Here is a 13,493-nt window from a genome sequence, read left to right on the forward strand (position 1 = left end):
GTTCATTGTGACGTACGTAAACAACCCAGTCAACTGCGTTTCAAACTACACGGACTGAGATCTCATCAAAAAGTCATGCGTTTCTATAAAGCAAAGATGGCCAGCTTAAGAAATCATGCGTTCAGGCATGTTTTGCATGCAGAAGCAATTGACCTGAACAAAGATCTCTAGAAAATAAATCACATTATGTAATTTTGGGGACTTGTACAAATATACAAAACATACTACGGTATTACTGTAGCTTCGATAAATAATATAGCTTAATTGGTATCTGGCAGTCTTCAATTTTAAGCGGCTCGAAAACACCTGTAATTATAGGATGCATGGAATTAAAATGAAAACCTATCATGCGTCTTATTCAGAGAGCTAATAAACTGAATTGCATTAAGCTGTAAAAAAAAAATAGGATGTACACAAATACAGAATTTCCGTATTCCGGTTTTCATTGCACTAGTCCTCTGGTTGGAACATCATAAATAAACAACACAAAAAAATAAAACCAAAACAAAAACCCCCATACAAATACTAAAAATACTGTCGGTAGGAAAAGTGCATGCAGTCGTATTTGTACATGATGGCAAAATATTACCACAGAAAATCTTCATTCTGATTCGACACATCGACTAGATGATGGTGATCAGATACCAACTGATCACCAGTCAGCCAGGACATTCTGTGTGGTGCTGAGTATGAAAGTGTTCCATAACCACTACTGCGATAACATGTATGACGTGTTTAATAACGTTTCTTAAAATACCTAGTGGACTGAGATAGCAGGCTACATATCATTAAAGGTCACAGGCAAAGGTTTTAATTTTATGCACATTTGAAACTTTATATGTTAAAAAAGCCCTCCGTAATTTTCTTCTGGTCCCAAGAAGTATTCTTAATAAGTAATAATTAAAATAAGTTAGCGCGGATTGTGGCGAATTTCTGTTCAGCTATTTTCGTGACCACTTGGCGCGTGATGTCATTCAAGACAAACAAACCGCTTGAGTTGAGTCCACTTCTGTGTATTTTCATTGCCGTTTGGCTTGATTGCAGACGTGCATTCGGGAATTTCCAAAAAAACAAAAACAAACAAAAAAAAGCCATGCCTTATTGTTGTGCAGTGAACTGTAACAACGGGACCAGTTCAGGAAGAGGTTTTTACCTTTTTCCGAGAAAGGAGAAGAGGCAGAGAGAGTGGATTGACTTTTTCTGGAAGAGGAGAAGAGGCGGAACGAGAGGATTGGCTTTTTCCGAAAAAGGAGAAGAGGCGTACAGAGTGGGTTGGCTTTTTCTGAAAGAGGAGAAGAGGTGGAGCGAGAGGGTTGACTTTTTCCGAAAGAGGAGACGAGGCTGAGAGTGTGGATTGTGCGCATGAAGCCAGAGGGTTGACTTTTTCCGAAAGAGGAGACGAGGCTGAGAGTGTGGATTGTGCGCATGAAGCCAGAGGGTTGTTTTTTTTTCCGGAAGAGGAGACGAGGCGGAGAGAGTGGATTGTGCGCATGAAGCCAGAGGGTTGTTTTTTTCCGGAAGAGGAGACGAGGCGGAGAGAGTGGATTGTGCACGTGAAACAAAATCAAGCAGTCAAAGAAGAAACGGACCAGCAACACTCTAGCAAAAAGGAGAAGATTGGAGGTAAACATTTTGACTTTTGCTTGCAATTGACAAGTCAAAAATCCTGAGGGATCCTGTACAATCATTGTGGAAATGAGACAAAGGGATATTTCCTCGCTTAGAGTAGGCTATAAATAGTATAAAGCCACGAATGGCAGGATAATGTGGCCTACCGGCGCACTGTCAAGTAATCGTTACCTATATCCACTAGGGAGGGCAGTTTAATTATTCTTCAAAAGGGCTATTATTTAGTATTACGACGAAAGTAAGAATTTATCATAACCACCAGGATAAATCGTTTGGGTGCGAGCCTTGTTGAGGTCCGGGGTCACCACGATCAGAGTCGGCCGAGTCGCTGTCCGATTCCGAGGTTGCACGGTCAAACCAGTGAGCCACATTCACCGATTGCTTCGCAACGGCCATAGGTTCATACATACATGGTTTCACCTCTCGATATTCAATTTGGAGACTTCCTACTTCAAAATCGCTTTCAGACATTTTACACAGCCTCTCACGACCCAAGTCTGTACACGTGTGCTCGGTTCACAAGTAAACACAGAACTGCTCCCAGTCTGTTTGCCTTGAATGACGTCACGACGACGGTCCTCTGGCGGTGAAAGTGCGCATAAGTGAGATGTAAACAAACCTTCGGAAATTGGGCAAAACAGTATATTTTAACCGTTTTATTCAATCTTAGGGTGCAAGTTAGACACTAAAGATTGAATTTGCTTTTTGGGTCGTTCTTCTAGAAAATAAAAAGTTGATATTCTACGTTCCACCTCCGACCGTTGCCTATGACCTTTAAAGATCTAAAACGCATCATATAGCAGGACAGAACTGTCAGGAATGTGACCGAAGTGTGATGAAGTGTTTTCCTCAAGACTGATGAGGCATCTTCGAGTTAATAGCACAAAGCTCAGCCGCCTCGATTTGCTACCGCTGGACCGTTAATCCTAGCCCTGCACTCCAGGAGCACCCCTAGCACTCATCTATGGTAAGGCAGATAAACTCCTGAATGCACTTCTTGTACTGCTGCTCAGTGGGACTGCTGCCGGGGTATTGACCTGGCTGTCCGAAGGGGCCGTCTGCCTCGCGCATTTCTTCATTCATCCGAGCCAACCGCAACCTAACAAAGACAAGTTTGAATGGTTAAGAAATGCACAATGCATTAACAGAGCTATAACAAACATCACTGGTTCACAACGAGTCCGATTCCGATGCTTACAGAGTCACGATGTCTGCGTTAGCCGCCTGCACAGCGATACTCAAAGGATCCTGACCGTCCTCATCCACCTCCATCTGAGATGCTCCTCGCTTCAGGAAGAGACACACCTGACTACAGACAGGACATGGCAGAAAAGAACTCATCACCTGACGCATATGCAACCTGATACTTCAATCCTAAAGTAGTCTTTGGATAGATTTGAACTTGAACGCAGCATTGTTGAATTTTTGAATCTGTCTACTTCGAAGGTTCTTGATTAATTTCCTATAAACAGCAGTTTTGTCAATAGTACCATCTGTAATTCAAAAATCACAGGTTTGTTTCAATGTGCCAAGGAGGTTATGTTTTCACTGTGGTTTGTTTTTCTGTTTGACTGTAAACAGGATTGCAGAAAACCTATCAACTCGATTTCGATGAAACTTGGTGGAAGGTTGTAGCATGGGCCAAATAACCACCTGTTAAATTTCGGAGCAGATCCGAGTCATGGCACAGAACCACAAATTTATTTTCTCTTGCACTAACGTTATGAGATACGGCATTTGCCATACATCCTACAATTCATGAGACGGCAGTACAGTTCAATAGAAACAAAACATAACCAGTGTAGAAATACGATGACTCCGTATCACAATCCACATTCATGGCTACCAACAATTCTCTGGGATAAATATTTAGGCTCATACGTATAATAATTTTGGAAATACAGTATGCCCAGAGAGATAAAGTGGTTGCAGTTGCAGACTGGCATATCATCGAAGTCTCAACTATTGTCCTTGGTGGAGGTCTGCGCTCCGAGTGCCTTTCTAGTCCTAATGTGTTATGAAGCTTTCTGTAAGGCATTTATCATGGAAGGAATCTCCAGTGTGAGCACTTTGTGAGACACGAAAATGTTCAGAAGGGATTTTTGCTTTTGTGCATGAGGTATTTTTTTTGTCTTATTAACTTTGAGTGGGAGAAAAAAAAAAAAACCAGTTTACAGCTGCTATTTAACAGTTATTCCACGAAATATAGTCGTACATGAGCCGATAGCCGACGAGACGCGTAGCGCCGAGTTGTCTATAAGCCATGTATGACGAGATTGAGTAGAGTAACTTTTATTCTACCTACTGTATATTCACTGGATTTTGAGAAACAGTGCATTTTTATGGGTTTTTTTTGTTTGTTTTTTTGCAAATTTGATAAAAACCTTATACAAAACATCTGACAAAATACTTTCTGCTTAGAATGTAAACAATCCGCCGAAATGACCGTAGCAATTTGTGAAAAATGCAATAATCATCATCATCATAATAAAAAGAGGCGGCACGGTGGTGTAGTGGTTAGCGCTGTCGCCTCACAGCAAGAAGGTCCTGGGTTCGAGCCCCAGGGCTGGCGAGGGCCTTTCTGTGTGGAGTTTGCATGTTCTCCCCGTGTCCGCGTGGGTTTCCTCCGGGTGCTCCGGTTTCCCCCACAGTCCAAAGACATGCAGGTTAGGTTAACTGGTGACTCTAAATTGACCGTAGGTGTGAATGTGAGTGTGAATGGTTGTCTGTGTCTATGTGTCAGCCCTGTGATGACCTGGCGACTTGTCCAGGGTGTACCCCGCCTTTCGCCCGTAGTCAGCTGGGATAGGCTCCAGCTTGCCTGCGACCCTGTAGAACAGGATAAAGCGGCTAGAGATAATGAGATGAATGAGATAATAAAAAGAAGAAAAAGAATAATAATTCTTGGGAAAAAAAAAAAAAAAAAAGATACGTTCTTACCAACAAATACTTTCATTCCATATTTTGGTGCTTTTTTTTGTATTTTTTTGGGGGGTTTTGTTTTCGAGTAGAGTTTTTGCTTCATCCTTGGTTGGTTCAGCAACACGCCCCGCCATTTTGTTTTTCTCTATTCATGGTATATGAGCTGATTGGCTACTCTACTACTAGTCTATCAGAATGCGTGATTGCTCATATCCAATGAATGTGGATAGAATAAAATAAATTATAAATTCAAACTATGATTCTAACTATTCATCATCATTGTTCAATTTAATTCTAATAATAAATATAATTCTAATTGTAAAAATTATTTGTTACACTGAATAATACAGTTGCATCAGGAACATCCAAATGTCTAATATAAAGCCATGCCATGGCTCACCCTGTGTGGCCCAAAGATGTGGCATGGTGAAGCGGGCCCCGTCCTCTTGCGTCTTTCTGATTTACATCAGCTCCGTTCTGCAGCAGGAATTCACTGGCTATTAAAGAACCCTGAGAGGAGAGAGCGATGATACAGAAAAACAAAGAACTGTGTGAGGTATGTAGTCATCTGCTGGATTTAACAGCAATAACTCAACATGGCTTACAAAGCAACAGTGAAAGTGACAGTCTGGATTGACTCACCCCCGTGACGGCCTGTATTAAAGGGCTCTTGCCCTCGTTCTCTTCGTTAATGGAGTTGACGTCTGCTCCATGTGCTAATGCCTCAGCCATTACAGGCAGGTTCCGGGCTTGTGAGGATTTATGGAGCAGCTCGCTGGGATGCAACTCCCGTACGTCCTCCAGGTCTGATGTCTCTTGTTCAACCTCCACCTCCCCGCTGGATTCCTCCGAGTCCTCACACTCTGCAGCAAGGCATGCAGGGAAATGACTTGGATTTCTTCGAAATCCCACAGATTTGCTCATGAAGCATGGATTATGGAAATATTCTAATATTCTATTTCTTTTGGTTTTCCATCATGTTGTAAATTTATGCTTTATCATTATTTCGGCCAGACTGAAACCGGATTACGTTAAGGCACCATTATGTAAATAGATCAGATCATTATTTAGGAGTAAATACACTTGAACAGATGCGAGTAGGGAGTCAAACTCACACGGTTACCAGAGGACTGGCCCCCCACTGTACCCCTAGCTATGTAAAGAGGCTGAGGGCTATAGAAACAGAGATCAGCATCGGCCAGTGCACCTTAAGGGCCTGGTTAGTACTGGGAAGGGAGACTGCCTGGAAGACCAGGTCCTGGTACGGGGTGGACTTTGACTTGAACATGTACTACATGGCAGAACATTTGTGGATACCTGATCATTCCACCAACGTGAGCTTGTTGAACATTCCATTCCAGATTTGCTGTTATAATATCCTCCACTCTTCTGGGAAGACTTTCCACTACATTTTGGATTGTGGCTTTGGGGATTTGCCCTCATTCAGCCACAAGAGTGTTAGTAAGGTCAGGCACTGGTTTTGGGTGAGGATTGGCGTTGCAATTCATCCCTGAAGTGTTCAGTGGGGTTGAGGTTAGGTCTCTGTGCAAGCCAGTCGAGTTCTTCCGCTCCAACTTTGGCAAACCATGTCTTCATGAAGCTCACTTTTGTAAACATGCACCATCATGTTGGAACAGGTTTAGACCTCTTAGTTCCACTCAAGTGTAATCGTAATGCTACAGCATACAAAAGACATTCTATACAATTGTGTGCTTCCAACTTTGTGGCAACAGTTTAGGGAAGACCCACATAGGGATGCGATGCTCAGGTGTCCACAAACTTTAGGCCATATGGTGGATATGCTGTAGCGTCCTCAACTTTTTAAAACCAAGTACTCACCCTCTTCCGTGACACTATCCACCACTGAGCCGAACACCAGGATATCAGTGCTGCCATCTGTGCTGCCGCCAAGACCGCTGTCACTGCTGAGACCTGTGGGGCCAAAGAGGGCCAAGCCACGGACACATTACTTACCCCACAGCTAATACACGAAACTTCAAATCTTGGAGAGCTACAGCACCACAGAGCTTAGTAGTTTCCCCTAAGAGTGGACCATGGCTGCTTTTGTGTCATTAACTTGATCAAAAAGGCTAAATATTGGTCAAAACATCCCAGCCAGTGGATATTTAGCATGCAAAACAATATACGCTAAAATAACTTATGCAATCGTCCACATTAATATCAGTATCCTTATCGATTGTCCAGTATTCCCAACACATCCATTGTCCATGGTTATTAAACATACGGGCCACTTTTTCCATAGAATAAAAACATGTATTCTATTCTCTTCTAGCGGGTTTATTGATGGCATGCAATATTGTTATCATATCGCTTATCCTCCATGTATTACACCACTCTCCCCAATGGAGGAATGTGCAATATTGTTATAATATTGCACGTTGTCAAGACAACATGACGTCACACATCGGAGCTGATGGGAAGATCCAATGACAAAACTTTTCTGTTGCACATGCGTACAATCATTTCTTTGTTGGCCGGGAAAGAGAGAAGACGAGGCTAATCCAGTGCTAGGTTTAAGCACTAAATAAATAAACTGAAAACTGAAACTAAAAAGATGTGCTGAACACCTGAAAGGTTACCAAAACTTCATCAGATATTCTTCACAGATATTTACAAGAGAAAAACATACCAATGGACATCGAAAAACTGGAAAAGAGACACGTTGGAGATGTAAAACTTCCGCACTAGCAAGTGACTGACAACTTGTACACAAACATGGCCGCCAGGTTTGCATCATTAAAAGAGCAAGATTTAGACAGAATTTTGAAAGAGAAAGACGCGCTGAACACCTGAAAGGCTACCAAAACTTCCCTGGATATGCTTCATGCATTTAATCTTCCGCATTAAATATATGGAAAAGCTGGAAAAGAGACACGTCGGAGATGTAAAACTTCTGCACTAGCAAGTGACTGTGACAGTTTGTACACAAATATGGCCGCGAGGTTAGCTTCATTAAAAGCAGAAGATTGAAAGCGGAAGATACATTTTGAAAGAGACAGACGCACTGAACACCAGAAAGGCTACAAAAACTTCCCTGGACACTCTTCACGCATATTTACAAGAGAAAAACATACCAACAGACATCGAAAAACTGGAAAAGAGAGCAACAGTGGAAATATTGTCAAAGTTCTACTTGGAGGTGAGGAAAAGTGACGGAGACTTTTACCAGAGGACTTCACTCGTGGACTTCACTCAGCAAAGCCCTTTTGTTTTGAACAACTGCAATGTAACAATTAACTACGACCAAAAGTAACTTTGAACTTGAACTGTTAACCTGGATATCGCTTGTATCTAAGTTGGGTTGTTGTTCAGGCTTTTTGGACTTGTACCATTTTTATTGTTAGAACTTTGACTTTGTACAGTACTTTGGATTGACAGAACATTGAATTACATTTGATCAGAATCAGCATTCAATATTGCTAAGTTACTGCCCTGTTCTTAGCTTTTTGTAAAATCTATAATTGTTCCATCAAATGTGTATTATAATAATAATATGGGGTGGCTTTTTTGTGGTATATCAGACATATTCCATTCAGCTACTCGTCTTTGACTTGTTCAATATCATGCTAGCTGAATGGAATACATCTGATATACCACAAAAAAGCCACCCCATATTATTATTATTACAGCCATCTCATCTCATATCATCTCTAGCCACTTTATCCTGTTCTACAGGGTCGCAGGCAAGCTGGAGCCTATCCCAGCTGACTACGGGCGAAAGGCGGGGTACACCCTGGACAAGTCGCCAGGTCATCACAGGGCTGACACATAGACACAGACAACCATTCACACTCACACCTACGGTCAATTTAGAGTCACCAGTTAACCTAACCTGCATGTCTTTGGACTGTGGGGGAAACCGGAGCACCCGGAGGAAACCCACGCGGACACGGGGAGAACATGCAAACTCCACACAGAAAGGCCCTCACCGGCCACGGGGCTCGAACCCGGACCTTCTTGCTGTGAGGCGACAGCGCTAACCACTACACCACCGTGCCGCCCAAAGCCAGCCAATATTATTTAATTATACCACAGTACTGTTTCTCGATTCCAAATGCTCAGAAGGCATTGATTGATTTTGTAGATATGGTGTAATAACATTTTCTGTTAGGAGTCTCTAGTATCAGTGCTTTTTAACAGTCCGATGTAAAGCTGTAACTTTAAGTTTTCTGATACAGGAAAGGACAAAAAGTGGGAGCAGGACGTTCCTGCTTGCTTATCATTCCTACGAAAGTAGACTTTACGTTGTTATGAACTTGTTGCCTGACATTCTCATGTCATCCTGATCACCTAACAGTCTGGGGTGGTTTTTTTGTTTTGTTTTTAGAATAATGCCAAATTAGCTCTGTATTATGCCTTACTTTATATTATCATCATCATTGTCTATCCATGCTTCTAAACATCCATCAATGAGATTTGGTTTAAAGATAGTGTCACGACTTACTGCGGGGCCCGGAGCCAGTATCGAAGTAGGAGAAAAGCGAGTCCAGTTCATCGGGACAGAACAGTGATTCTCTGTGGAATTTGGCTGCTGCAGCAGCTGTAGATCAAGAGAAAGGAGGAAGCAAGCACCAAGTAAATGTCTCATAGTGGATATACTGTACCTGCTTATCTTCACAATGACACAGCAATAAGCTTTACTATTTTGCTACATTCAACTCTGTTTAACCTTCAACTGATGCAACAATGTGGTGACATCCTAGGCCAGAGGATTCTGGGAAAGGTGAGCCAGTCCCTTTTTATATATATATATATATATATATATATATATATATATATATATATATATATATATATATATACATATATATATACATAAAAAAAAACCACACAACCCCGATTCCAAATAAGTTGGGACAAAGTACAAATTGTAAATAAAAATGGAATGCAATGATGTGGAAGTTTCAAAATTCCATATTTTATTCAGAATAGAACATAGATGACATATCAAATGTTTAAACTGAGAAAATGTATCATTTAAAGAGAAAATTGAGGTGATTTTAAATTTCATGACAACAACACATCTCAAAAAAGTTGGGACAAGGCCATGTTTACCACTGTGAGACATCCCCTTTTCTCTTTACAACAGTCTGTAAACGTCTGGGGACTGAGGAGACAAGTTGCTCAAGTTTATGGATAGGAATGTTAACCCATTCTTGTCTAATGTAGGATTCTAGTTGCTCAACTGTCTTAGGCCTTTTTTGTCGTATCTTCCGTTTTATGATGCGCCAAATGTTTTCTATGGGTGAAAGATCTGGACTGCAGGCTGGCCAGTTCAGTACCCGGACCCTTCTTCTACACAGCCATGACGCTGTAATTGATGCAGTATGTGGTTTGGCATTATGTTGGAAAATGCAAGGTCTTCCCTGAAAGAGACGTCGTCTGGATGGGAGCATATGCTGCTCTAGAACCTGGATATACCTTTCAGCATTGATGGTGTCTTTCCAGATGTGTAAGCTGCCCATGCCACACGCACTAATGCAACCCCATATCATCAGAGATGCAGGCTTCTGAACTGAGCGCTGATAACAACTTGGGTCATCCTTCTCCTCTTTAATCCGAATGACACGGCGTCCCTGATTTCCAAAAGGAATTCAAATTTTGATTCATCTGACCACAGAACAGTTTTCCACTTTGCCACAGTCCATTTTAAATGAGCCTTGGCCCAGAGAAGACGTCTGCGCTTCTGGATCATGTTTAGATACGGCTTCTTCTTTGAACTATAGAGTTTTAGCTGGCAACGGCGGATGGCACGGTGAATTGTGTTCACAGATAATGTTCTCTGGAAATATTCCTGAGCCCATTTTGTGATTTCCAATACAGAAGCATGCCTGTATGTGATGCAGTGCAGTCTAAGGGCCCGAAGATCACGGGCACCCGGTGTGGTTTTCCGGCCTTGACCCTTACGCACAGAGATTCTTCCAGATTCTCTGAATCTTTTGATGATATTATGCACTGTAGATGATGAGATGTTCAAACTCTTTGCAATTTTACACTGTCGAACTCCTTTCTGATATTGCTCCACTATTTGTCGGCACAGAATTAGGGGGATTGGTGATCCTCTTCCCATCTTTACTTCTGACAGCTGCTGCCGCTCCAAGATGCTCTTTTTATACCCAGTCATGTTAATGACCTATTGCCAATTGACCTAATGAGTTGCAATTTGGTCCTCCAGCTGTTCCTTTTTTGTACCTTGAACTTTTCCAGCCTCTTATTGCCCCTGTCCCAACTTTTTTGAGATGTGTTGCTGTCATGAAATTTCAAATGAGCCAATATTTGGCATGAAATTTCAAAATGTCTCACTTTCGACATTTGATATGTTGTCTATATTCTATTGTGAATACAATATCAGTTTTTGAGATTTGTAAATTATTGCATTCCGTTTTTATTTACAATTTGTTCTTTGTCCCAACTTTTTTGGAATCGGGGTTGTGTGTGTGTGTGTATATATATATATATATATATATATATATATATATATATATATATATATATATATATATATATATTATACACACACACAGGACAGACTTCTTGAATCTGCCTGGTCAGATGATGATTCATTTTCTATAACTGCACATTTCGGCTGTAACGTGAGCTGCAAGGCAAATTACAGGTTTATCCTGTAATTCGGGGAGGGGGGACAGAGGACTTTGCAGATTATCACTTTTACAGTGAACAACTGTTTTTTTAGCTATTATAATGGAACTGACAGGTGCTGTGTCGTTTCTCCAATGTTCCACATCATTAAATGTAACTACAAACAGATAAAAAGTAGGACATTCGGTAAAGTAATAATTACTGTTGGCAAATTAATTAAATGGAGTACAATTAATTAAAATACTTAAATAAATAATTAGCTTTAGAGTGATAACAGTGACTCAGTTTTGTGTCCAGCCTCACAGGCATCACACCGTCCTGTCCTTGATTATTTTGCTATAACAGCATGCTTCCAAGTGTGTTATTCTTTACAGAAGCATTAATTATATACAACAAATCAACTATTTATTGGTCATGGCATGAATATACTGGACTAAAGGAGACACATTTTGACCCATATGATGGAAAGGCATCTAGCAAATTAATTATACATGTTTTCTGTCTTATTACTGTATTATTTCTATTTTCTATTTCTTTTTATTTTTTGCAGTACCTGCGGCTAAGTTAGCTGGCGACACACTTCCACCATCATGTCTGTATTTGTGTCGAGTTTTGGGTGCTCCCATGGCGCTGTTGTTTCTTCTGCACTTCTTCACATGCCAGTGATGAGACTTCCTGCCACCTTCGACCAACACCTCTAAGCCGCACATTTTCTTCAAGAACTTCCTTTCCACATACTTAGCTTTGATCCAGGCCTCTTTCTCTTGCCTGAGGGAAGGAAAGAGGAAAACTTTTCTTTTTAGGAACCCTCAGTACAAATATTGTTTGGAGGCGCTCTTTACATGACGTGAATTTGCTTACAGACCTCGAGCTGTTGGGTCCGGGTTTTTTCAGACCTCTTTCTTCACAGGCACCTTCGTAGATGTGATTAATTACAGTGTTTCCAAGTTCACACATTAACTATTTTGAGAGAGAAGAGGAGGAAATTGTCGAGAAGTCGTCCAGAAATTGCAACGCAATAAGAAAAGCTGGCAAGAGTTTTATTACCTTCATTAATTCTGGTTCCCAGGAGTCCAGTGTTAAAGAGCGCACCTTCGAGCAGTGTACACCCAAACTCCTACACAGAATCATATAAGCATGAGAGCCTGATTAAACGCTGGACTCGATTTACAATCGGGCATTGTTTTCATTTTCCTTCATGACCTGTATTTGTTCCGCAAGGTTCGGATGTGCTTTTGGCTCATATCTTGGTGATGAAACAGTACAAAAGAACAATCATGAATACTTGGCAAAAAGCCAGGTCTGTTACACCCAGGTGTATTTATCTATATTTCTATCTAAAATACTTCAAAACTGTGTTTCCACTTCTTCCTGATTTGCAGTTTTTGTTTTGTCTGGGTTTGCCAATACTGAATGCCTCTCAGTGTCTTTGGAATAGGTGGCAGGGGTTTAATCTGATTAGCCGAGTGGCGCCGCTAATCTAAAGAGAGCCTGTTGAGGTAGAAGAGGTGGCGTCGAAGGGATGAGTCAACTATATTCATAAATGTAGCTCTTGCTATTGTTTGTCTCGGTTACCATGATGGGTTAAGATAAAACAACAGGTGGATTCTTTGTTTTATATATCTTTTTCCCCCCACTCGCCCCTCTTTCGGATGGTATTTTTCCTTCAAGCTTGGGTCCTCTACTAGAGGCCTAGGAGTTTGAAAGTCCTGCGCAGTATCTTAGCTATTCCTAGGACTGCACTTTTCTGGACAGAGCTCTCAGGTGTTGTTTCTGGGATCTGTTGGAGCCATTCTCTCAGTTTGGGGGTCACTGCACCGAGGAATCTTATCACCACGGGGACCACTGTTGTCTTCATCTTCCACATCTTTTCTAGCTATATATAGTACTGTGCAAAAGTCTTAGGCACATGTAAAGCAATGCTGTGGACCAAAAATGGCTTAAAAATAATGAAATGAAATGTTTCAACGTTAAAAAACCCCGTAGTAAGCCATAATAAATGAAACAAAGTCAGTATTTGGTGTGAGACGACCCTTTGCTTAAAAAAAAAAAAAAAATAGTAGTCTTAAAGTACATTGAGTGCAGTTTTATAAGGAAATGAGCTGTAGATTTTATTGAGCATCTTGCAAAACCAGCCACAGCTCTTCTGGACACTTTGACTGGTCACTCGCTTCTTCATTTTGCACCAACACCCAGTAGCCTTCATTATGTTTTCTTTTTTTAATCTGTTATGTAATATGCTGCTCTGACACAACCATTTTTTTCTGTAACATTTAATTTTGTGCTGGAAAACGAACATTTGGACTCTAAAATGTTTTTGT

The 13,493-nt window shown here is 41.1% G+C and overlaps 1 protein-coding gene across 2 annotated transcripts in view; it reads right to left on the bottom strand.

The window, feature by feature from the left end:
• The window catches only part of acap3b (ArfGAP with coiled-coil, ankyrin repeat and PH domains 3b), a 108,172-nt gene that overhangs the window by 5,852 nt on the left and 88,827 nt on the right, over window positions 1-13,493 (bottom strand). The window contains exons 16-24 of one of the 2 annotated variants that reach the window (XM_060910170.1): window positions 12,220-12,289; window positions 12,038-12,132; window positions 11,726-11,940; window positions 9,017-9,112; window positions 6,391-6,483; window positions 5,194-5,414; window positions 4,952-5,061; window positions 2,828-2,938; window positions 2,667-2,728 (exon numbers count right to left, since the gene is read on the bottom strand). In XM_060910170.1, coding sequence (XP_060766153.1) covers window positions 2,667-2,728; window positions 2,828-2,938; window positions 4,952-5,061; window positions 5,194-5,414; window positions 6,391-6,483; window positions 9,017-9,112; window positions 11,726-11,940; window positions 12,038-12,132; window positions 12,220-12,289 — 1,073 coding nt within the window. Of the gene's footprint in view, window positions 1-2,666; window positions 2,729-2,827; window positions 2,939-4,951; window positions 5,062-5,193; window positions 5,415-6,390; window positions 6,492-9,015; window positions 9,113-11,725; window positions 11,941-12,037; window positions 12,133-12,219; window positions 12,290-13,493 lie in introns of both variants that reach the window. The other variant, XM_060910169.1, reaches the window with a different exon arrangement.

This window comes from Neoarius graeffei, chromosome 26 (assembly GCF_027579695.1).
Source record: "Neoarius graeffei isolate fNeoGra1 chromosome 26, fNeoGra1.pri, whole genome shotgun sequence".
NCBI lineage: Eukaryota > Metazoa > Chordata > Actinopteri > Siluriformes > Ariidae > Neoarius > Neoarius graeffei.